We start from the raw sequence: 26,348 nt of genomic DNA, 5'->3' as shown, positions 1-26,348 counted from the left end.
ATCCAGTTCTCCTTCGAATACTATCTTGACCTCATTCGGTATGACTGAATCCAGTCTCGATGACCTAGTATTCTAAGCCTTGAGTGTCTACTTCTTTGTCATCAACCAAATCATATAGATTAATGACAAAGAGGGGCATCTATAGACATCAAAAATTTTATGATGTCCAAACACTAATACTTTTCATGATAAGTGTGCAAGTATAAGAATTGGTCCCCCTCTCACTGAACAACAAAACTAGGAACGTTGTCCATTGTTGGACAACAGAATAAGGAGTGTCATTTGCTAGGGGATGACACAATCAGTCCGCCATCCATATACCGAACATGCGTGGATAGGTCCAAGCTTATCCCTATATGATTTCGACCGCTTGGTACATCTTTCAGGGCAGAAGGACTCTTCTTTGAGCGAGTTTTCGTATGAAAAAAACTTTTCTTGATGAGCGTGCTGAACTCTATAAACAGGGGTTTACCCCTATACCTTGAGTATCTGGAAATTATGTGGAAATTTTACATCTGAAAACTCATATTTGGAAATCTCGTATCTAAAAATTATCTAGAAATCTTATATCTAAAATCTCATATATGGAAATCCCATACCTACATGATGGCCCTGCAATAACTACTTCAACCCTGCCGATACGTTGTCCAGAATCTATTAAAGAACACATATATCTACTCGAAGGTGCTAACAGACAGAAGAACGAGCTTGAACGATAGAACGGATCCTCTGAGTAAAAAAAAAGTTTTTTTTTAGATCTTTAATCTATTTGTTTCAATATTATTTAATCTTTGGATTAGGTATTTATACACTTTATATCTTTTGATTGCATATTGGAATCTGCGATGGTGCGATTCGAGCTATGAAGATTAAGAAAACTTGTCTTGTCTTTACCTTTCCGTCAAGTGAAGGACGGTCAGAGCTTGCAACGACTTCCCTACAAATTTAAAAGACGAATCCAGGTAAGTCCCATCTTCCCAATGTTCAAATTTATTCATCATCAGAAAGAGAAAGCGACACCACAATGGAACGTGGTGTGTCTCTCCCTCTCCTTTTTCATATTAAGTGAGGCCCTATTAAATATGGACCCTCACACGCCCATGCTCTCTGCTCTCTTTTTCCATAACCCTCTCTCTTTCTCTTCTCTCTCCCTTCCTATCCTCCTTCCTCCACACTAGTGGGATGAACCTTCATTTAAGGAACATGCTGATGTTCAAAGGAATGTGAGCAACTTAGGATTCGTCCATCGTCGTGAGGGAGATCATGACCCACACGTCCTCGATTTCCTCGACTATATTGATCTCTCCGGGGTAGGATTCTTGGACCAAGGGGAGTGAGTATTGGGCCAAGATGTAAGTTCATACTGGCTCTATTCTAATATGAAAATTGACTCACATCTTTCGGTGTGTTTGATGGCATATTAGGTGTAAGATCGAATCATGGGTATGTGATTCAAGTGGATGAATAGAGATAACTTGATAGAGAATCTCGTGGTTTTTTTTAATATTACTTCCTTGTGATCTCGTACTTAATATATTTTGTTATTTGAATGAAGTGACATCATACACATATATTTTTCTCATTTTGATCCAATCATTATTTGAGAAAAATATATATGTATAGATGTATGTGATTAATGAACATAATTGGTTCCTTCATATTGATTATCAATGTTGTATTTTTATTCTTAAAAAAAAAAATCAGAGCATCATTCATGTGTTGTGATTCATGCTTAATGTACAATTAGTTTTATTTAATGTTCACTCACACGCACACACATACAACTAGTATCGGGATCCTATAAATTAAAAAAATATATAGTTGTTTTGGTATGCATGTGAGGGTGTACCGGAAAGAATTGGGGCCTATATGATGCCATTTCATTTCCCTCCTTTACCTCAAGGCCTTGCTAGTCAGACCCGCCTTGTTGGTCGGTCTGACTCAATTGGGCCTAGGTCGGCTATCCAACCCAAGCATAACTGGCATAACAGGGTGCGTTGTACCCTTGCCTGGTGCCGCTACAGCCTATAGCATACCCGAGCATATCAGACCGGGGCTGCAGCCTCCTAGTTTGCTGTCCTTGTTCCTACGCATTAGCAAATGATCCATGCACAACATGGCACGTTGAGGGGTTAGTTAACCCCAGTCGTGACCTGTCTCGCTATTGGGGCAGTGGGTGCATGTCACCTTGAGTGGGGATGCTGCATATCGGACCCAAAGGGTTCGGTCATAACCGTTATGAGGTCTGCCTAACTCAAACATGATATATATATATATATATATATATATATATATATATATATATATATATATATATATATATATATATATATATCACCAACTGTTATTCGAAATGAATAATTTGTCACTCTGCTAAGTGTTACAAAACACATAGATTGATAATTGTGATTATTTCACTTGCAAATGCAATATGCTTTGCATCAGAATGACATAAACAAGTCTCGTTCATGACCAATTTCTACTAAATAGATGATTTTAATGAATTGCACTATGATGTATATTTATAGAGTCATGCTAGTGCGATGACTAAAAAATGAGTATGAGGTTTCGTAGAACCTTTAAGGTGCCACACAAGCACTTATGATATTTTATATATGCCATGCAAACATTGTTTTGTAATTTAGAGGTGTATTGATTACACCTATGTGTTTGCCCAAGACTGGGCATGTGGTTGAAAAAGATCAGTGGGTATGATGTGTACGCCCAAGTTATTAAATTTAATAACATCAAGCACACAAACCTAACTAAATGCCTGGCTGTTTTAAATATATTAGGATGAGTAATCCAAATGTACTCGTTGGTTAAAATACACTACGAGTACACTGAATGAGTGATCCGAATATACCAAATAAAATTTAATGCTCTTGACTACCCCTTTTGTGTAGTCTACATTCTTGCCTTACAGGTTGCTATATTGGGTACCCTAAAGTGGTAATTGGGTTCTCGAAACCCTGGTTTGCTCAAGAGAGGTAGGTACATGTAACCTGAATAAAAAAAAAGATACACATCCCGTGTCAGGCTACCTTAAAGAGAGTAGTTTGTACAAACTTTGTTGGGTTGTTGTTTTTGAAACATACAATGTTTGAAACTATGCTACGAGTGACAATGATTTGATGGTCTTTCGCACATACAATTAGGGGACCCAGACAACCTAAATTTTGTCCTAGGTGGATAGGTCTTGTAACTTCTGCAAAAGTCAGATGCATCCTATTTATCTCAGCTTTTAGGGGTTATCTCTCAGTTACTACATTGTCCATTTGAGAATTCGATTTAGATAGTCAATCGAAGTATTAAATTATCAAAGAATAATAGACTCCTGATTGATTTCATATGTCTCAACATATTTGAACTGCGCATACCATAGGGGTTTAATTAAGTAAAACATAAATTTTAATTGTACAACTTTGCCTTCATATAATTAGTTATTTATGCATGTGTTCTAATTATGTTGATGCACTAAGATTGGTGCAGATATGCTTTGAGACATGTTTTGTATTCAATTTCCAAGTATTGGTGAATATTTAATGAATAATTTTGTGATATTGCTTAAATGCATACTCTACTATTACTTCTGACATGTTATGAGATTAACAATACTTGTCTTGAATGAATGAAATGTTAAATTTCAGTATGCTCCTATATGCTTGACACTTTGTTTACATGCTTTGGAAAAATATTCTCTATTGAGACTTATAAAATTTGTCCCCTAATATTGACATTTTATAGGTCAGGATGACTGAGCAGGAGTTGTTGTGAGATGCTTTGGCTGAAGTAGTGAAAATCACATTTTCCTTATTGATCTGGGATTGATTTTTAATTGTTCAAACATTATTATTTAGTTTTAGTTAACTAGGTATAATAACTTTTTAAAAACTCAGTTGATTAGTATTTATTTCAGTATCTTTGTCAAATGCAAGATTATCTGTAATTGCCAAATATTTTTTTTTCCAACTTCACTTTGATTGTTTTTGTTGTGTATTGAATTCAGGAAAAAAAATTTGCCTGAAAAATTGAATAAAATTTTGGGCCGTTACACTCTATCCTTTGCAGAAATTTTTGGGCATCATAATAACATGGGATGTGGATTTTGCATCCATAGCATAAAACCCATGATTGAATCCATTTCAAGCTGTATATCTCCTATTTTGGAAATATCATAGCATGATACAAAAAGGCTTTTAAACGTTTTGTGTTATTTTGAATTTTATGTTTTTTATTTAATTCATTTTTTTGTATTATAAGAATTAATATATTAATTTTATTAAAAAAAACCTATAAATGGGTTTGGGCCAGATCAGGCCATGGACTCCTCTTCAAACCCGAACCCGTTAGGAACCAGGCCAAAACCCGGTCCGTTAGTAAACGATCCGGGCCGAGCTGGCCCAATGCGAGCCCTAGTCACAAGATCTGTCCTACCAGACTCAATTGTGATTGATCTGCAAAAGAATAGTTGGCCAGCCACACCACTCCCTGTCCTTCAAGGCAACCATCCCTGGAAAAACAGCATGCTGCTGCAATAAAGTTTCCAGTATGGTTCCCAATGGTATATCCAAACTTCCATACATTTTGATAAATCCCAAACACTTGAACTTATACCCACTCCGGCTCCGGCTGAGGTGGGAGCTAACTGGCCAAGAACTTGGTAGACTTACTGACTTAGAGAGACTGAGAAAGAGACGGCTCTGGAGACATGGACTCACCACGACAGTCCGCCACCTCCATCACAGCTGAAAAAAAAAATCAAGAAAATGTGAAGGAATGGACTGTTTTTACTAAAGAGTATGGTACACTAGATGGTAGCCAATCTTTTTCTATATTTGAATATTTATATATCATACGAAAGTTTATTTTTTTTATGAGAATCATATGAAAGTCATGAAACCCACGGATATGAAAAACTTCACAATTGTTTTTATTTTTTTCCCCCGTCTGTAGACGAAAGAAATTTTCACGTGCAACTGGTAATATGGTAGAAAAATATGACAACTTTTTCATATGGAAGTTTATTTCATTTGGAACTTTTGAGATTCCATACAAACCTTACCACGTCAAAGAGATTCTCAAACAAATGTTTTCATGAACCAATTGATGAGTAACGGGTCCGTGCTCAACCCATTGGTGCTAAACAGCGTACTCAATGAGTTTTTTGGGCTTTTGTTTTTATTTTATTTTTAAATTCTGACCTTACAGATGTGATCTATGTGCTTGATTTTATAGGGATCAGCTCTTGAAGCGTCTGATTCCAATACATGAGTAGGTATTTATAAAGTTCAAAAAATCAACGGTCTAAAATCGACCATGATCGAAAACACATGATCCAGGTGTGGATTCTTAGTAAATCGACCATGCCCAACACATTTATAGGGCCCGAACAGGGTATTACCGGAGAAGCTGAAAAACCCATTTAGCACCAAATGGGTTTAGCACTGACCCATTTTCGATCAATTGATATCCAAATCCCCTCGCTAATTCATGAGCTTTTTCCATTGAAACCATCCCATTTCTCACGTTTGAAAGCGGGGAAAGAACGTGAAATTTTGTAATTCGTTAACGTGATTCAAAAAGTTTAACGATTAACAAGATGAAAAAAAAGTATAAAAAAGTGAGTTATAAAAAGCTAGTAAATAGTAAGGGTCTAATTCAGTTTTAACTTTATAAACGAGAAAAAAGGACATGTATACGACTTCTCATTGAAAACCAAGTTGGAGCTTAAAACACGTACATGATTTTTCATTGAAAATGAAGTTAGGGCACAGGAAATACAGTAATCAAAATTTCAATCTCAATTTGCTTCAAAGTTCAAACGCAAGTAATTTTCGAGTGTTTTTTCAAAGTGTTTTTAAATATAATTCTTCTTGCTCTAAACGTTTCACTCAAAATAATGATTTTTTTAGAGCTCTTGAAAAGAAGGGTGCACCATTTTTTTGAATTTCAAAGATTTATTTAAAATAACGTGTTTCACACGGAGCTTTGCTAATTATGATCATGGACTCACAGAGACAAATATTGGCATTCTTTAAAAAAAAACACGAGATATTGCCCAGTCGATAAAAAGTTAAATATCAGCTGACAATTTTTAAAAAATAATTTGCATTTTCATTTTGTCAATTGTAAAAATCGGTCTTTTTATTTTTAATTTGTTTGCAGTCTTTTTGGGAAAACACGAGAAATCCAAAAAACAAAAAAAAACACCTCTATATCATGAGAATTTGGCCGTCGATATTTGCCCAAAAAAGGCAATCCCTATGATCTGTTCGCTCCTCTAACCTGCATGAAGGGATATTATCAGAGGGCGGGGCTTGAAATCTCCGTCGAAGGCGGCAAAGTGCTTCCAAGATAACAAAAAGGCGCCTTTATTATTCCATGCCCCTTGTCTATATACATATTGAGAGGAGACAGAGGGTTTAACAGGGGCTCCTCTCAATCATCTGCCTAGGGACACCTACCTCTCTCTCTCTCTCTCTCTCTCTCTCTCACATGCATGCAGCAATCCATTTCCATTCGAAATGCTGTGAACCCCACAAGCCATGGAAGAACCCAGAACGCCTGCTTCAACGCAAACCTCAGGAGCCACGCTCGCTTCATCTGAAACCAAAGCCCCTACCACCATGCCAGAAGACAGACGCCCTCAAAATCTCATCTGGGTACCCGCTGGAAAGGCGTGAGAATGAAGAACAAGAAGCCGAAGTAGAAGCAGAAAAAGAAGAAGAAGAAGGATTGTCACACATCTCCATCAGGATTCACAAGGGTGACCGCTACTCGCGGTATGTACTGGACGGGGGCCGACTACGAGAGGCGGGTTTCCATCGTAGCGGATTGGGTTGTAATGGGTTGGATGACTTCGCTCGATTCCTGAGGTGTTGGGTGGATATTTTTCTGTCTGCGTTGAGGAAATTGTTCATACCCCAACAAGTTGGGCCTAATTACATTCACTACTTGAGGTGGAAATTCACGCACCGCATTTTTAGCTCCACTCTACAGGTTCTAGCTACTCAGGTATTGGTGAAATTAGAGAAACTGTTAAATTGGAACTTTATATGTCTTGAAATCTAAATGCTTTGCATCGATGGTAAAATTTTAAATCTATTTTTATGAATAACTGCTTTTTCTTAAAGAAAACTCTGAAGACAACCTGCATTTGTGATAGGAATGAGAGTTTCTTTTGAAATTTTGGTTCTTTAGATGCGAACAAATTCGAATTGGATCAATTAGAAAATGGTGTAATTTCCACCCACGTTTCCATCGTATGATTGTTTTTGTATTTTCATGATTAGTGGGCGATGCTGGTGTTTTTTTGAAGAATTAGAAATGTTAACATGGTTTTAGAACATGACAATTGACGAAGATAATGCAGGAGGGGGGTAAAAAACAGGATAAGAAGAAGAATCATCATGTCTGCCACCCAAAGTTGTGAGACCAAACCAATATTTACTTCTGTACTGATCTGCTGATTCACAATGCATGTATTTGGGTCCTTCCTTCATTTTGTATTAAACCGTCCCCGTCGGAGTTAGCATAAGTTGTATTACTTGTTGATGTTTCTGCATTGAATTATGCTTATTCACTCTCTCAGATAACTATATCAGGCCGATGGGATACTATGTTAAGGAACACGTTATGATATAGTGATATTTCTGTGATGCTCTATTTCTTTGAATGGTTTGTTGCTTCATAAGTATATTGTCCATGAAAGCTGATGATAATTAGTCTCATTTTTTTGAAGTAAAAAGAAAATTGAATGCGTGGATTTCATGCCTATTGCCTGTTGATTGGTTTGTTCCATGTTCTACTTTTAAATTTTTAATCATCGTTCTTTTCTTTCTCTCTCTTCTTCTTCTTGGAAGGAGGGAGGCAGGATCACTTGAAACATGTTTTTTCTTTGGAAAACTGTTTCTGAAAAGTGAAAAGTGAAGCTTGGCATTTATGTTTGGTTCCCTTAGTAAGCCTTCATAGTTCCAATGCAGAATGTGTAGCGTTCTGTTCATAGTTCCAATGCATGAGGTGTATCTGTTGTGCTTGATTTTTCTCACCACAAACCGGTTGGTGTTAGGCTCATTATTATAATATATTTAGCCTTAAGCATCAAAGAATTGTTTTCATAGATTGCATAAAATGTGAATGTGTTTGGATATGTTAGAAAGACGATGCAATGTTTGAGGTTTCTGCTTTTGCATTTCTGTGAAATTAATATCAGGCTATGCTTCGAGCAATTGGGATTGGATCTTCTCGGTCCCTTCCATCAGCAGCAGCCTTTAATTGGGTACTAAAGGATGGGCTGGGGCGGCTAAGTAGGTGTATATACACTGCTAGTATTGGCTCTGCTTTTGACACTAACTTGAAGGTATAAATTAAATTTTTGAATTTAAAATTTCTTGTGCCATTTATGATTTATTTAATATTAATTTCCTTGATCTATTATGCGCAGAGGGTTAGATTCTCAACATCCGCGCTCTTCAGTTTAAGTATTGGCATTGAGATGCTTACTCCGATTTTCCCTCAGTACTTTTTGCTTCTCGCAACAGTTGCCAACATTGCTAAATCCATCAGTCTAGCTGCCTACATAGCAACTGGCGTGAGTGTTTCATCTATCCAATGTGGATACTATTAAGTCAACGTAATCCATGTTTTTCTTGTTTGTTATTTCTTTTTTGGCATGCTTTTTTGTGTCTTAGTTACTGAATTGAAATTTGAAGCTTCAAAATACAAATGCAGGACCAAACTAATTGAATTCCTTAACCTCATGTTGAGAAATTATCCAATAAGAAAGCATTATGGAGCAGCTGTAGTTGCCCGATCTGGTTACATAACTTATAATATGTCCTGTTGACCCTTCTAAATGTCAATTATGCATAGGTTGAAAGGGAAAAAAACATAGCTTGTTGATGCAACTTTTTGATAAAGTATTTTTAAAAGATATTTTTCAATAAAATCATTCGTGTAAACCGTGCATCAAATTATAAAAAAAAATGGCTCACACAAGTGGTGAAGTCCGAGTCGAACTCAGGGAACAAGTTTAACAACTTTTGTACCCGACACAATTACAATATTTATTGCCTTCAATTACATAAAAAATAAAAAAAATAATCAACTAATTAAAGGAGTTACCCTTTGCAGAGGGCTCAAAAAAATAAAAGGGCCTTATTACAACCTAACTTAATTAAATGATCTCTGGCCCAAAAAAAAAAACTAAAAATAAAGAAAAGTAAAAATTGCAGGGCTTCTTTTCCTCGCTATTTAGCTTTCTTTTCGTAAAGCGTGTATGGCACTTCGCTATTGCGCTTCTATCTTTCAAAGTTAAACCCTCCTGCAAAACACAAAACAAGAAAAACAAAGGGAACAATTTTCTAAAACACAAGGGTTAGTTATCAACAAACCGAAATCAGTTAACCACTACGAGCACAAAAATGTATCTAACTAATTAACTAATTATGAACCAAACTAAAAAATCTAATCAACTAACTACAAGAAGAAATCAAAACAACCCAACTAACTAATTGCAACTAATTTCGGAAAACGTTAAAGCCCCTAACTAATTGACTAGGCAATATTAAATTCATAACTTAACCTTAACCGAATCAAAAGCAACTAGCTAACTCATTACCTATCATATGAATAAATAAATTTGCTCCAACTAACTATGAGAAAAGTAAAAATCAAACTAACTAATTAAAAGGGAAATACCAAACTAGCTACGAAATTTAACCATAGAAATTGACATCATATCATCCTAATGCATGCTGTCGCCAATCACACGAATCTGGTACTACTACTACTACCAGTGCTAATCATAGCATCAATCGGTGTACTGATCAGGTAAACATTTATTTATTTTTGTAGCAGGCTTGATTGTAGTACAATAGTCCAACAAACACAGCCGTAGATCACGCTGATCTGCGGGTCATGGCAAAATGCTTCAATGAATCCACAAGAGAGAATAGCAAGTCAGCGTGATTTACAAGGCAATCAGGTTCACGTGCGTGATCTGATGCTCCTGTGCAATACCCAGCAACAAATCTATATATGTCCTAATCTGGGTTGATGAACCCGTGCCCACTAACCAAAAGAATAATGCAGACCAAATCAGCACAGTCGCGATTTGTGGGTCAAGTACTACCGATCCATATCTTGCACATCAGTTCGGATCAAAGTTGTTAAATGCGATGAGGCGAAGCGAGGCGTTGAGCCTGCGCCTCGCCTCTGAGGCGTACGCCTCAGGTACTGAGGCGTACGCTTCTCACAACTGGTATGGAAGTGAAGCGGTGGGAGGGGAGGCAGTAAGAGAAGGACCATGCGCCCAGCTGGTACGGAAGAGAGGGATATGCCGGTCGTCCGGTGGTCGGAGAAGACTGAGCAGCAGCTGCAGCACAGCAACTCCGGTGGTCGGTGGTCACAACTGGTCGGAGGTTGATGAGGGGCGCATCGCAGCAACGCCTCAGTACTTTGAGCGTGCGCCTCGCCTCTGAGGCGTACGCTTCAGGTACTGAGGCGTACGCCTCTCACAACACTGGTTCGGATCAAATAAAAAATTTTAGAACTTGAAGAAGTCTGCGTGAACAACTAAAACACGTATTCTGCCAGTCACGCAGATATGTGTGTTTTACTGCAGGCATTGATCCGACAAATCAGAAGATGCACGATCTAAAAAAAAGAATTTTCACGCTGATATGCATGATTCCAGAATCATACTGATCAGCGGTATCGTTATGATCAGATTGCTTTGAAGATGAATCAGCCTGCGTCTAAGAATATATTCTTTACACTGCTCAGCCTGAATCGTCTCAATACTAATCAGAAAACTGATCGGGCCTGAAACTGGCATGATCTGGACCTGTTCCGACTGGTTCAATGGCAACCCTAAAGAACGATCAGATCTGCTCTTTCTTTCACGCACGTAATATGGCAGCAGCGTGCACGGATCGTCTATATTCCTAAGAATAACAGAACTACCAGTACCTATGCATACGATGCAACAAATGCAATATTACTCTCTTCTAAAAACAGAAAATATATCATGGTACCCTACATGCAATCTCTAAAAGGTAACAAAAAATACTTAATGTGCAGAAAAAAGTAATGAAAGGGGGAGAAGAGGTGTACCTTGACGATTCGTCTCCGACGGAAGGGTTGAGGAGAAGAGCGAACTTTCACGATGTATACTGTCACGCTGCACCCCCTGACGAAAGAGGAAGAAGATACTGGCGAAGAAAAAGACTAGAAGAGAGAAAGAGAAGGAGGAAGAAAGTAGAAGAGAGGAGGGGAGAAAACCGGTAGAGAGAGAGAGAGAGGAGTGAGAGAGAAGGGGGAGAGGCGTGAGTTCCTAGATGAGAAAGACGCCCCCCTCTTCTCTCTTAATTCTATTTAAAGAGAAAACTAAGGTTAGAGTCTTAAGCCAAAAATATTTTCTAACAACCCCACAAATTTTTAAGAAATTCAAAATACCTTCATTTTCAAAAACTATTATCTAAAAACTTGTTAAGCTTTACTAAAGAAAAACTCAAATGGGCACAAATTTGCTCATTTTTCTTTTTAATTGAAATCAGTAAATCTCCTAACAAACAAGCATTATTAGTCACTTTTCGAACTTAATCATGCACATAAATGTGTAAAGAATATGTATAACATTATGCATGATCACTTGTACAAGTAAAACTAGAGAAATTGATTTATCTGTCATATATTATCAGCTATAGGTTGAATTTATTCTGATTTTATTGCAGGATTTTAACCACAAGTTAATTGAGAAAAAAAAACAGTGATCACCTTTTCTTAATTTATCATGCTTTTAATGTAAACTTATCAGGTGTGTTTTTGTCTTTTATTTGTTTATATCTTGCAACTTTCCATTTTTGCAGTTTTTTGATGCCATTTTTCTTAATCTGCTGAATATTTTCCAAGATAAAATATTATGATATCCCAAGACATTCCCTTTCTGAGTATATTCTGAGGATGATAATTTTTGCGCTAACATTCATCATGACTCCCACTATACTTGCATCAGTATGGAGCCTTTAAGAGCTTGTCCATGATGTAGTTACTGGAGTAAGAGGTGGGTGCAAGGAAAACTGATACATTAAGCGAGAAGCGAGTGTTTAAAATGCTTTAATGCATGAAATGTACAGCATCTAGGAAGCATAAGAGGATGCAAATAAGAAGCAAAATTGGAGTAGGAATTAGAGTATAGGAAGAAAAGGTAAACAGATCATGTGTTTTTACTTGAATGCACCTTTAAGCCTTTGCGTAAAAATACCATCATATTTTTTTAAAGGAAAACCCAATTCTTCTAACATGAGTTGCATTTCTAAATCATATTTTTTAAAGGACAGTTCTTCTAACTTGAGTTGCATTTCTAACATCAGTGGAAGTTCGTTTTCATATTAGAGGAAGCTAGCTTCCCATAAAGAAGTGTGTATTTTGCACTTCCCAGACTTGTTTGAGAAGTAAGTTTCAACATTCTAGAAACTTCAGTAGCTATGGTCCATAGATAGAAGAAACTATGTTATATTAAGAGACTTTAACATGGAGGCAAGCAACTATAGGACAAGTGTTAGAAAATCACATATATATACGTATATACTTGAATATATATATATACTCTTCGTAATACAAGAGTATGTATATGTATAAATATATGTATATAAATATATATTTAAAGTATATACGTGTATGATGTATTTTGTAATATGTGTTTGCTTTTTGTCTTTTTTGTAAAATGTATTTTTTTGTCTTCTTTTTAAAACATAATGTCAACAATCAAATGTTGACTGGTTGACCAGCTGTTGGGCTGTTCCCAACGACTCTAATTAGAGCCGTTGGGAGTAGCCCAAGAGCTATTTCATCTTCATGTAAGCCTATAAATAAGGGGCTGTAATCCCCATTGTACATCACCTTTTAAGAGAGTTTTCTCTCTCAAATATATTCAGCATTCTAGTGCCTTAGTGCACTCTTTTTACTTTTGTGCCTTAGAGCACTTTATGCTATTTTTGTTCTATCACATTTGATGAGTGAATGCTTTTATCAAGTTATTTGTAAACTTGATTATTTGTGAGGCTCTTTACATGGTATCAGAGCTTGGTTTACAACCACTCTTAAAAGCTACCTCGTGAAGTGTGCATTGGTGGGTTGCCTCGTAAAGCGTGTTAACAAATCCTCCCTTGGTTGTGACTCTTTTCTTCTCTTTGTTCATCATGGGCGAATTCTTCCCCGCACAATACAATCAACTCCAACTTCATTCCGCCGTTTAAGCTTGATGAAAGCAATTGCATCATTTGGGCGAGACACTTTGAGACATTCATAAAAGGTCAAGGTTTGTCGGGATATATAAGAGGTACTATTTCTTGAACCCACTCCTAAAATTATAACATGTGAAAATGGTTTCGAGATAAGCCTTGAAGAAAAGGACAAAGCAATGAAAGAATATTACAAAAAATTAGATGAATGAGACATGAAAAATGCCAAGATTCTTTTTTGGATGCTAAGTGGAGTTGAGACAAAAATTGCCTCAAATCTTATGTTACAAAAAGGCAAATGAAGCATGGGAATATCTTAATGGTATGTTTACCGAAAAAGATATAGCTCATAAGTATTATCTCATAGAAAAAGCTAGAATGTAAGTGATTATTTTATGGAGTTATCATCAATTTGGACTCAACTTGCTCAATTTGAACCCAAATGGGAAGGTAAGTGTATTGAGATGCGGAGAGTCCAAGTTGAAGAAGATAGACTTTTTGCATTTCTTTATGAATTAAGACCCGAGTTTGAACAAACTAGGGCTTCCTTGTTATGATCCTCATCGCCTCCTCCTATTCATGAGATTTTCACTAAACTTAGTGGAGAAGAGATTAGGCTAAACATGAGTAAGAATGATAGTGTGCTTGCTACTTCTAACAATGGTCAAGAAGAGGATTGCGCACTTGCCCCATCCAAACTGAGACATTATATCAAACCATATAGACCTCATTTTAGTAAGAATAGAGGGGAATAAAAAATAATTTGCCATAATTGTCATGAGTCCGGCCATATTAGGCCTCAATGTCCTAGATTCAAAAAGGACTATAGACCTCAAGAAAAACGAGTTGTCACTATGTCACATGGGTGCAGGTGCGATACGGGTGCAGAGCAATTTCAAAATTTTTGGACACGGGGACATGACTATATATATATATAACAATAATAAGACTCAGTCAAAGTTGTGCCCATTAGGGGACACACTGTTAGAAAATAATATATACGTATATATTTGTAATCTTTTTACTTTTTCTTTATTTTTTACTTCTTTATTTTTTTTGTTTCTTTTTACTTTGTATTTTATGTTAGTTAATAACAGATTGTGCTGTTGCACAGTCTGCTAATGACAGACTGTGCAACTGTATAGTCTGCTAAAGCATTAGAGACGTTAGTCTGCTAATGATAAACTCTGTAGTTGCATAGTCTGCTAAAGACAAACTGTGTAGATGCACATTCTGCTAAAGAATTAGAGACGTGGCTATATCTATATATATATATATTTAAAAAATATATAAAAAGATTAATTTTTTTAGTTTTTATACATTTTTTGCCCTAAAAACGAACAAAAATAGACTTGGTCAAAGTTGACCGAGTCTAAAATGTGGATGGACTCGGCCCCGGTGCATTGACCGTGTTCGACACTTGGCTGACCGTGTCCGCTCCGTGTCCAAAGCCGCACCCGTGTCGGGGCATGTCAACGCGGGTGCGTCGACCTTATAGTCGAGTTCGTGTGACTTAGGTTGTTACGGCCCCATCAAAACAAGATGATGATACTCTGAACCTCAAAGATCTCACCAAATCATTATCCCAATTGACAGAGGCATTACAACCATTGCTTAAAGGATCTACCTCAGGAGTGGCCATTGCATCCTCATCTACTCTTGGTATGTGCTTTTGGCTTCTTGATTCAGGAGCTTCATTTCATATGACCCCACACAAGTCTATTTTGTCCGAATGTCAATCTAACTCAAATGCATCATTTGTTTCCACTGCCGATGATACTTTCTTGGAAATAAAAGGTGTTGAAATTTTAAAAAATGATTTAACAAAACACAAGTTTTATATTTCAAAAGTAAGACTTATTCCAAAACTTCACCTAAATTTACTTTCTGATTCTCAAATCTCGGATCATGGATGTGATGTCATATTCTCATCAAATAAATGTTGGGTGCAGGATCACTAGTCCAGGAAATTGATTGGGGAAGGTTCTAGGTAAGGAGATCTTTATTATATAAATTTTCTTTGTATTTCAAAGGAATCATTTTGTAATATTGCCCAAACAAAAGATATAAAAATTTGGCATCATAAACTTAGGCATCCAAATATAAGAAAATAAAATTTTTTACCCGTTACTAAGGATCTTTGCAAAGATAATTTTGAATGCAAAGAATGTTTACTTGGGAAAATGGCATCCTTGCCTTATGGACAAAGAACCTTATTCTTCAATGCCTTTTGAGTTGGTTCATTCGGATGTGTGGGGTCCAGCTCCGGTAGTTTCTAAAGGAGGATTCTTCTACTATGTTGTGTTTGTTGATGATTTCATTAGATATTGTTGGATTTATTTTCTTAAATTTAAGCTTGATGTATTTGCAACCTTCAAAACTTTTCATAACATGATTAAAAATCAATTTGAAAGTAAGATCAAAATTCTCAGAACTGACTCTGGGGGAGAATATTTGTCAAATGAGTTTAAACAATTTTTAGAAAATGAAGGAATTTTGCATCAAAGATCGTGTCCTAGAACTCCACAACAAAATGAGATTTCTGAGAGAAAACATAGACATATTATGGAAACTATAAGGACACTACTTATTGCTAAGAATATTCCTAAAAATCTTTGGGCTAAAGTTGCTTTAACCTCAATATATCTCATAAATAGGATGCCTTAAAAAACTTTGTCCAATGAAATTTCTTTTAAAAAATTATTCAAATATTAACCTAACTATCAAAGACTGAGAATCTTTGGCTGCAAATGTTATGTCTTAAATGATAAAGGAGATAAATTATCTTCTAAGGCCATCTTCTATGCGTTTATTGGTTATTCTGAATCACAAAAAAGGTTTAAATGTTAGATATCAAAAATGATAAACTCCTTGTTTCAAGGAATATTAACTTTGTTGAAAATGAAAGTGGATTTGAAGAAAATATGTCTCAAGACATAAATTCTGACTACTTATTTAAACTATTGTCTAATGATGAAGATACTTATGTAGACCCTCTATTGAGAATAGAACAACGGTTGAACCAATAGTATACACTAGAAGAAATAGAAACATATTTGATGAAAATGTAAATCAAGGTAATCATGAAGCATTAAAAATTCCCTCTAAACAAATTTCTATTCGTAGATCTGAACGAACCTCAAGAATCCCAAATAGATTTGTGTCTTATGACTCTTTCTCTCCTAAACATAGAGCATGTCTTATGACTATTCATTTATATTTTGAACCTTCATGTTATAATGAAGCAAAAAATTTACCCGAATGGGTAAGAGCTATGCACATAGAATTAGACGCTCTTGAATGAGCCAATACTTGGGAAATTCTAAATCTACCCAAAGGAAAGAAAACCATAGGCTTTAGATGGGTTTCTAAAGTCAAAACAAAAAATGATGAATTCTTAGGACATAAAGCCAGGTTAGTTGCCAAAGGTTATTCTCAAGAATACATAGTAGATTACGAAGAAACCTTTGCTTCTGTTGCTGGAATGACCATTGTTTGATTTTTTTTTGCTATTGCAGCTATTAAAAATTGAAATATATTTCAAACGGATGTTAAAAATGCTTTTTTAAATGAGAATCTCAATGAGGAAGTATAGATGGATGTTCCACCTGGATTGATAGTTCTCTCAGGTAAAGTGCTTAAATTAAAAAAAGGCAATGTATGGTCTCAAACAAGCACCTAAAGCGTGGTTTGACACTTTCAACAATGTGATTACGAGATATGGTTTTAAACCATGCTATATTGACACGACTTTATTTATCAAGAATTCTTCTGCAGGTATTATAATTTTACTTTTATATGTTGATAATATGTTGATTACAGGTAGTGACAAAGACGAAATCAAGAAAGTAAAACAATTTTTGAAAAACTCGTTTGAAATGACTGATCTTGGGTTCTTAACATACTTTCTTGGTATAGAAGTATCATATTCTAAAAGAGGATATATATTGTCACAAACAAAATTTGCTTTAGATATCATTGACAGGTCAGGATTATCAGATAACAAAGCTGTTGACACTCCAAAAATTGTCGGAATGAAGATGCGAGCTGATGATGGAGTTCCTTTGGACAATCCAACTCCCTTCAGACAGCTCGTGAGATCTCTCATGTATTTAAGTATTACAAAACCAGACATAACTCATGTTGTACATATAGTCAGTCAATTTCAACATGCTCCAACATCAGCTCATATGAATGCAGTCATGAGAATTATCAAATACATCTGAGGCATAATAAATAAGGGATTTTTTCTATCCTCTTCTTCCTCGTTAGATCTTATTGCATACTCAGATGCTGATTGGGGAGATGATCCAAATAATAGGCGCTCAACAACTGGTTTTTGTGTCTTTTTAGGTGAATCCTTGATTTCATAGAAGTGTAAGAAACGACAAAATGTGTCACTATCATTTACGAAAGTTGAATATAGAGCAATGACGACTACTACCATGAAAATCGTGTGGCTCAAACAACTAATTTCAAATATGGGAATTCATCTTCAGAATCCTACAAGATTGTGCTGTGACAACAAGAGCTCTATATACATTGTTTGAAATCAGAGATGGACTGTCACTTCATTCGTGAAGAATACTTAAAGAAGACTATTGATCTTCCCTATGTGACATCAGAATATCAATTTGTGGATTTCTTCACCAAGGCACTGTGCTCACCAAGATTTAACTTTTTACTCGACAAACATTCGGTGATTACACTATAAGTTTGAGGGAGACTGTTAGAAAATCACATATATACTTGAATATATATATGTATATATATATATATACTCCTCGTAATACAATAGTATATATATGTATAAATATATGTATATGAATATATATTTATAGTATATGCGTGTATGATGTATTTTGTAATGTGTTTGCTTTTTGTCTTTTTGTAAAATGTATTTTTTTGTCTTCTTTTTAAAACATAATGTCAACAGTTAAATGTTGACTGGTTGACCAGCTGTTGGGCTGTTCCCAACGGCTCTAATTAGAGCAGTTGGGAGTAGCCCAAGAGCTATTTCATCTTCATATAAGCCTATAAATAAGGGGCTGTAATCCCCATTGTACATCATCTTTTAAGAGAGTTTTCTCTCTCAAATATATTCAGCATTCTAGTGCACTCTTTTTACTTTTGTGCCTTAGAGCACTTTATGCTATTTTTGTTCTAGCACATTTGATGAGTGAATGCTTTTGTCAAGTTATTTGTAAACTTGATTATTCGTGAGGCTCTTTACGACAAGTACAAGAACAAATGAAAAAAATTGTCATGTATCCTCTAGCATATTCATGTTTGAAGCTTGCAATGCACATGCAGTTGGATTAGTCATGGTTTACATGCTATGAGGTGACTATTTTATGTCAATTTTGTTCTAGAGATAGCTAAAGATAGGAAGACAGCAAATTTGAAACTATCTTAAAGAATGATCTCACTATGGTCCCAGCCATTATATCTTAGTTCATCATGAGATCTGGAATTAAGTATTTTTTTGGAAAATGGTGCAGTATGATTAAGAAAGTGGAATGTGCTCAAAGAAGAAGTGCTGAGATGCCTAAGGTTACTGATTAACACGACTTTTTCCTTTTGGTAGTGTTCCATTAGGGTATGCTCAGTTATGTTGCATTGAGACAGCTTCTGTTTCCATTAGATCACCATAAGTGGAAAGATGGTCTTTGATCATTTCCCTTTTATAACTGCATCGAGTAAGCCACACATTTGCTGTCTTCAGCTATTCTTGTCCGTTTCTATCATCACAAACATCAACATTTGTAGAATATTGTTGCCTATGGTATTAAAAATTTGCACAGCTGGCTATTCATGGAAAGCCTTTATGAAATAATGTCTGTTGAGGGCCAAAGTAAACGAGCACAATGAATTGATGACACGCGAACCACACACACACACACAAACACACGATTTTAGCGTGGTTCGAATATGAATGATACTACGTCCAAGGAACCTTCACCTCAACACTCACACAGGTGAGGGTCGTTCTACATGAATGTATATATGGAACATGCAAGTGGCAACGGATAATGACATACAAGAGATCATGATTTTTAGGGAGTCTTTGGATGACTCTCTTTGGTGAACATGTGGGTCCCATTAGGACGTTTCTTATGTGAGAATCCAATAACTTTTTTGACCCAATCTTGATCTTGTTTATCTTCATTTGCTTTCTTGGACTCCTTAATGGAGAGGACTTCTTGAGTATGGACTTCTAGAATGTTCTTGGTACCGGATCTGGACTCAGTTATTGGATCTGGATCTGGTATTCTAACATCCCCCTACAAACGCAACGGTCCGGAAGGGATGTTGAGTTTGGATCGTAGAAACTGAAATTGTGGGACCAGAAGTGCTTTGGTGAGGACATCAACAACTTGATCTGAAGAAGGAATGTGACACTTTGAGTTTGTCGTTTGCAATGTGGTCCTGAACATAGTGCACATCAATTTCAATGTGCTTACTGCAACTATGAAGGATGGGGTTCGCAGCCAGGTAAGTGCAGAAATATTGTTGCACCAGAGAGTAGGCGGAGAGTGAATTGGAACACCAAGTTCTTAAAAGAGGGCATGAACCTAGGAAATTTTGGCTGCTGCATTAGCGACGACTCTATATTCGGTCTCTATGCTGGAACAGACCACAACATGTTGCTTCTTTGAGCTCCAAGAGATAATGTTGGGACCAAGGAAGACGACATAGCTAGAAGTGAATTTTCTATCATATGGAGAACCGGCCCAGTCAACATCCAAGAAGACAGAGAGAGAGAGGTGGACGGTCTTATCAGAAGTCCATAATGAATAGTCTCCTTGAGATATTGCATAATTTGTTCCATTGCACTCTAGTGATTAACAATTGGTTGATGCATGTATTGACAAACACGATTCACCGAGAAAGCAAGGTCTGAACGAGTAAGAGTCACATATTGCAGTGCACCTACCACACTGCGATAGAGAGTAGGATCATGAAATGATGGGTCATCTGATGTTAACCCCGTAGAAGGAGCCATAGGGGTGTTGATTGGCTTAGCACCAAGTATGGTTGTCCTATGTAAAATGTAAAGAACATATTTGTGTTGGGAGAGAATGAGACCATCTGTGGTGTGAACGGCTTCAATGCCCAAAAAATAATATAGTGGCCTAAGGTCCTTTAAAGCAAACACTGACTTAGGCGATTAATTAGAGACCGAACAAATGAAGGAGAACTGCCTATAATAAGAATGTCATCAACATATACTAGGATGTAAGTAATTAAATTAGGTCTATACAAAATAGAGAGAGGGCTTCTGCTCGAGATTCAACAAAACCATTTCCCACAAGAGTATTACTTAGATGATGGTACCATGCTCGAGGGACCTGTTTGAGGCCATAGAGGGCTCGATTGAGCTTATACATATGGTGTGAGAAGTAGGGATCCCGAAATCCGGGTGGTTGCTCTATGTAGACGTCGTCCTCATTAATAGACCCATGGAGGAATGCATTGTGACCATCAAGTTGGTGAACAAGCTAACGTTGACCAAGAGCCACAAAGATGACAACTTGAATAGTAGGAATTTTGATAACATGACTAAACGTTTCAAAGAAGTCAATTTCTTCTTCTTGATGAAAGCCCTTAGCAACAAGACATGCTTTATATAGCTCAAGAGATCTGTCATCCTTCCTTCAATGTGATAGATCCACTTACATCCAATGAGATTCTAGGATAGATTAGGGGGAACAGGAGTTCAAGTCTTATTTTTGAGTAGTGCGGAAAATTCGGTGTGCATGAAATCACGCCAATGGGACTGGGATTGAGCCTGTTTAAAGGTAGTAGGTTCAATGTTGGTGAATAGTTCAAAAATAAGGGCAATGGGGTGCTTGGTGGCTTGGAAGAGCTTGGGCTTAAGGGTTCCATCCTGCGCACGATTTATCATATGATGAGTGCGATGAGGAGGCGGGAGAGTAGGGTTGGGTAGGACATGTGTGGGTTGTTAAGTCGTACATGTATATATATATATATATTTCGTTCATATTGTACATATATATTATTTATATTGTTATAATAGGTAAATACCCATTAGGGGTATTTTGGTTATTTCAATCCTTGTAATAGGTTGTGCCCATTAGGGCACATTAGTACTTTTACTTTTTTTTCTGTTCTTTTTTGTTTCTATAGGGACTATTTGGTCAAATACCAAATAGAGCTGTTGGATTCTTTTTGACTAGTCAACATAGAGTTGACTAATCAATAAAGCTGTTGGAACAACCCAACAACTATATTTATAGTTGTTGGAACAGTCCAACAGCTCTATTGAGGTCTCCCTCTCTCTTGTATGTGAATAAATAAGTGCTTTTATCCCCTTTTATTTCCTAATGCTTCTCTTAAGCATTCATGCTCAATAAGATGAATATTTTTTATATTTTTGTGTATGTCTCTTTAGTTCTTTGATGTTTTAAATGCACTTAATGCTTGTGTAATGCCTTTGTGCTCTTGTATTGTCCTTTAGTTGGACTTGTGTATGTTCCTGTACACTTTGCGTTTATGATCTTATAAGCCCTTAGGCACCCTCGTTTTGTATTTTTGCATATTTCATTACATGGTATTAGGGCTAAGAAATTCTTCTTGGTAGTTTGCCTTTTTGGGTCTTGAGATTCTTTGATTCGAGTTCATGAAGGATTTGTGATCGTTGTAAGCTTGGATTAAAGGGAAATCTTGTCCCGATATGTATCTTATATCTTTAGTCTTACTTGGGTTATCTGTCTCATGTATTATGCATGGGAAAACACTTATTTTTATTATCTTTGAAAAATATTTGTTATTTTTGTTAAAAATTAAAATCTTTAATTTTTTGAAATTATTATTGGATTTATTTATATTAAATGTTTTGTAAGGTTTATAATATTTGTTTGATCTTGTGAATATGTGTATGCTTTTATGAGATCTAGTTTGAATCTTAGTTTTTTGAACTCGCTTTATTTAATATGTATGTATACAATTTAATATTATTGAGCATGTGTTGTTGGCATTTAGATGATTTATTTGAACACTTCATGGTTATAAATGTCAATTCTGTTAAAAATAAAATTGTATCCAAATACCCAATAAGGGTATTTTTGTCTTTTATCATATAGTACAGTCCACTAGGGACTGAAATGTAATTTAACATTATAATAAATAAATAAACTGTCATACAGCTTAGGCACAACAGTCAAAATATGACTGTTGGGCAGCAGTCCAACTAGACGTTGGACTGCCACCCAACAGTCATAATAATGACTGTTGGAAGGCAGTCCAAAGAGCTGGACTGCCTCCCATGTGTTGGAGTGAGGCTCTATAAATAGAGCCTCACTCCCTTGTTATTCCTCAATGCTTTTAGAAGCATTTGAGGGTTTTCTCTAGAGTTTTTTCCCATCTTATAGGCTTGTATGCCTCTTGTGCTGTTTGGTATTTTTATCTCTTTTGAGATTGTATTTGGTCCATTAGTGACCAACTTTAAGTGAGTTTATTAAATCCCTTTGTTGGCATTGTGTTTGTTTCCCTATTGTTCTATTGTACCTTGTTTCATTACATGGTATCAGAGCGAGGTTCTTGAAAGAAGGAGAATCTCGTGAAGGAAGTGTTCTTCGATCATTGATCATTCCCTATCTTCTCTAGTCTAAACTCAAGTATTCATTATGGGAGAAAGAGAGTTCGCCACCGTCATCACCTACAAACTCAATGAAAACAACTACTTGATGTGGGTGACGGCTTTGGAGAATCATATCAAAGGAAAAAAATTGTGGGGTTTTGTTAGTGGTTCTACTAGTGAACCACAACTCAAATTGACTAGAAGAGAAGGAGATCAAGTCAAAGCCTTGTCCGAAGAAGAAAAAGAAAAGCCTTGGAAGAATTCCAAAATAAATTGGAAGATTGGGAGGCAAGCAATGCACAAATACTCTCATGGTTTATGAATACCATGGACTTCAAGATCGCCACCAATATCATCAAATTCAAGAAGGCATGTGACGCATGGAGCTTTCTAAGAAGTACTTTTATCCAAAAGGATATGGCTAGACTTTATTATCTCCAAGATAAGGTACGTAATTCAAAACAAGGAGATAAAAGTGTAAGAGATTTTTATGGTATTTTATCTCCTATTTGGGATGAATTAGCCATGTTGGAACCAAAATAGGAAGGTTCGGCTATTGATATGAGAAGGACCCAAATCGAAAGAGAAAATCTTTTCTCCTTTCTTTATGGCCTTCGATCGGAATTTGAGCAAGATCTTCATTACTTCATAGGACCACTTCTCCTTCTATAAGTGAGGCCCTTGCTCAAATTTGTCAAGAAGAGACAAGACTTGGAATGCACAAGTCTAATGATGAGGTCCTTGCCATGGCAAGGCCCGGAAATTTTGTGAAAACATATAAACCACCTCACTTTGAGAAGAAGTTCAATGAAGAAGGACACAATGGAGGAGGATACAAGGGAGGATACAAAGGAAAAATTATTTGTCATCATTGTAAGGAATCCGGACATATAAGACCGGAATGTCCCAAATTTAAAAAGGTGGCCGCCTTAAGTGAAGAACCTCAAGAATCAAGAAAAGGGGGCAGCTTCAATGAATTAAATCTTGCTCAACTAGCAGAAGCCGTCTCACAACTTCTTAAGGTTGCACCTTCTACATCCAGAGCTGCCATCTCTTCCTCGTCTTCTCCAGGTAAGACCTCTTGGATTCTAGACTCAGGTGCTTCTTTCCACATGACTCATAATGAGTCTCTATCATCTGATTGCACTAAATCATATTTTTCATGTGTGTCAACTGCCGATGGTACCTCTTTAAAAGTCAAAAGCTTAGGAAACCTTGATGATATTTCAAAAAAATTCTTTGTTCCAGAAGTGAGAGTCATTCCCAAACTGGATTTAAATCTTTTTTCGGTCTCTCAAATTGTTGACTATGGTTGTAAAGTATTCTTCTCATCTAAGGCGTGTTGGGTGCAGGATCTCCAGTCAGGGAAGCTGATTGGGCAAGGCCATAGACGAGGAGACCTTTACTACATGGATTTCTTGTGTTTACCAAAATACTCGTTTTGTAATTATGTCAAAGACATTAATATAGATCTTTGGCATAAAAGATTAGGACACCCAAGTATATCCAAATTATCTCTTTTTCCATTTTTGGAAAAATTTTGTAAAGATAAAGATTTTGTATGTGAAGATTGTATACTTGGAAAAATGCAAATGATACCTTTTGGGTCTAGAACCTCTGTGACACAAAATTTTTCAATTAGTGCATTCGGATGTGTGGGTCCCACCCCTGTTATGTCAAAAGGTGGTTATTCGTACTATGTTACATTTATAGATGATTTTAGTAGACATACTTGGATTTACTTTCTAAAACTCAAATCCGAAGTTTTTTCATGTTTTAAAAACTTTCATAATCTAGTTAAAAATCAATTTAAAACAAATATTAAAGTCTTCCGCTCCGACTCTGGGGGAGAGTTTCTTTCAAATGAATTTCAATTATATCTAAAAAATCATGGAATTGTGCATCAAAAATTATGCCCTAGGACACCTCAACAAAATGGGATTTCTGAAAGAAAACATCGTCATATCATTGAAACTATTAGAACCCTACTTATTTCAAAAGAAATTCCAAAGCAATTTTGGGCTGAAGCTGCCCTAACTGCAGTCTATCTGATAAATAGAATGCCTTCTCAAACTTTGGAAAACAAGTCTCCTATTGAAAAACTCTTTAAAATTTCTCCTGATTTAAAAAGGCTAAGGGTATTTGGTTGTAAATGCTTCGTGCTTCTTGAAAAATATAGCAAACTCTCTCCTAAAGCCATAAAATGTGTCTTTCTTGGTTATGCTGATAATAAAAAAGGATATCGATGTTATGATAAAACAAATGATAAACTCTATGTTTCTAGAAATGTTACCTTTCTAGAAAATGACAGTGGATTTGATTTTGAAGTTCCTAAAAAAGAATCTGAGTATGCTTTCTTATTTGATTTGTTACCCAATAAAGGTATTAGTAATGATATTGAAACCTTCGAATCTATTAATGACTCAAGTAGTGAACCATCTCAAGATCTTCTTCAATACTCTAGACGAAATACTGGGGAACATCCATGTGCCCTTGACAGATATAATCAATTAACAAATATTGAAGAAACTAGTGTTAGAAGGTCAGAACGAACACATAGGCCTCCAAGTAGGTTTGTCTCATATGAATCCTTCTTACCAAACTACAGGGCATGTCTTCTAGCCATTCATTCCTATCATGAACCATCCAACTATAACGAGGCCAAAAATATAAACGAATGGGTTGAAGCCATGAAAATTGAATTAGATGCATTACACAAGGCTCACACTTGGGCAATTCAACCTCTTCCTATCGGAAAGAAGACAATAGGGTGTAGATGGGTGTTTAAAATTAAAACAAAAAGTGACGGGTCTCTTGAGAGATATAAAGCAAGACTTGTTGCAAAAGGATATTCTCAAGAATATGGTATAGATTATGAAGAAACTTTTGCCCCAGTAGCTCGTATGACTACAGTTAGAACTCTAGTTGCTATAACATCCATTCGAAAATGGCCGATATATCAGTTAGATGTTAAAAATGCATTTTTGAACGAAAACTTAAATGAAGAAGTATATATGGATCCTCCCCCTGGTCTGTCTATTGAAAAAGGCATGGTTCTTCGTCTTCAAAAAGCCCTATACGGGCTTAAACAAGCCCCTAAAGCATGGTATGATCGGTTCAGTGGTACGATATTAAAACTTGGATTTAAATCTTGTTACACTGACACTGATCTTTTTATGAGATCTACAAGTACCTCATTGATCATTCTTCTTTTGTATGTTGATGATATGATCATCACAGGGAATAATCAAAAGAAAATTGAAGATATTAAAATTTTGCTTAAAAAATCTTTTGATATGATTGGTCTTGGTTTTTTGAGATACTTTTAGGAATTGAAGTAGCCTACTCACCAAGAGGATATATTTTATCTCAAATCAAGTTTGCAGCTGATATTGTTGAGCGTTCAGGAATCACAGACACAAAATATGCTGATACTCCTAAAGTAATAAATGCAAAAATGTGAGCTGAAGATGGAGTATTATTAGATGATCCAACCC

General features: G+C 36.1%; 1 protein-coding gene across 2 annotated transcripts in view; it reads left to right on the top strand.

Moving 5' to 3' along the window:
- The first annotated feature begins 6,279 nt into the window (after positions 1-6,279).
- The window catches only part of RUS4 (root UVB sensitive protein (Protein of unknown function, DUF647)), a 34,278-nt gene continuing 14,209 nt past the window's right edge, over positions 6,280-26,348 (top strand). For both annotated transcript variants that reach the window (XM_090006729.1, XM_090006728.1), the window contains exons 1-3: positions 6,280-7,017; positions 8,216-8,362; positions 8,447-8,593. In XM_090006729.1, coding sequence (XP_089862855.1) covers positions 6,499-7,017; positions 8,216-8,362; positions 8,447-8,593 — 813 coding nt within the window. In that variant the 5' untranslated portion in view covers positions 6,280-6,498. The remainder of the gene's footprint in view (positions 7,018-8,215; positions 8,363-8,446; positions 8,594-26,348) is intronic.

Source organism: Nuphar pumila, chromosome 5 (assembly GCF_984573655.1).
Source record: "Nuphar pumila chromosome 5, dmNupPumi1.hap1.1, whole genome shotgun sequence".
Classification (NCBI taxonomy): domain Eukaryota; kingdom Viridiplantae; phylum Streptophyta; class Magnoliopsida; order Nymphaeales; family Nymphaeaceae; genus Nuphar; species Nuphar pumila.
This window is presented reverse-complemented; position numbering and strand designations above follow the sequence as displayed.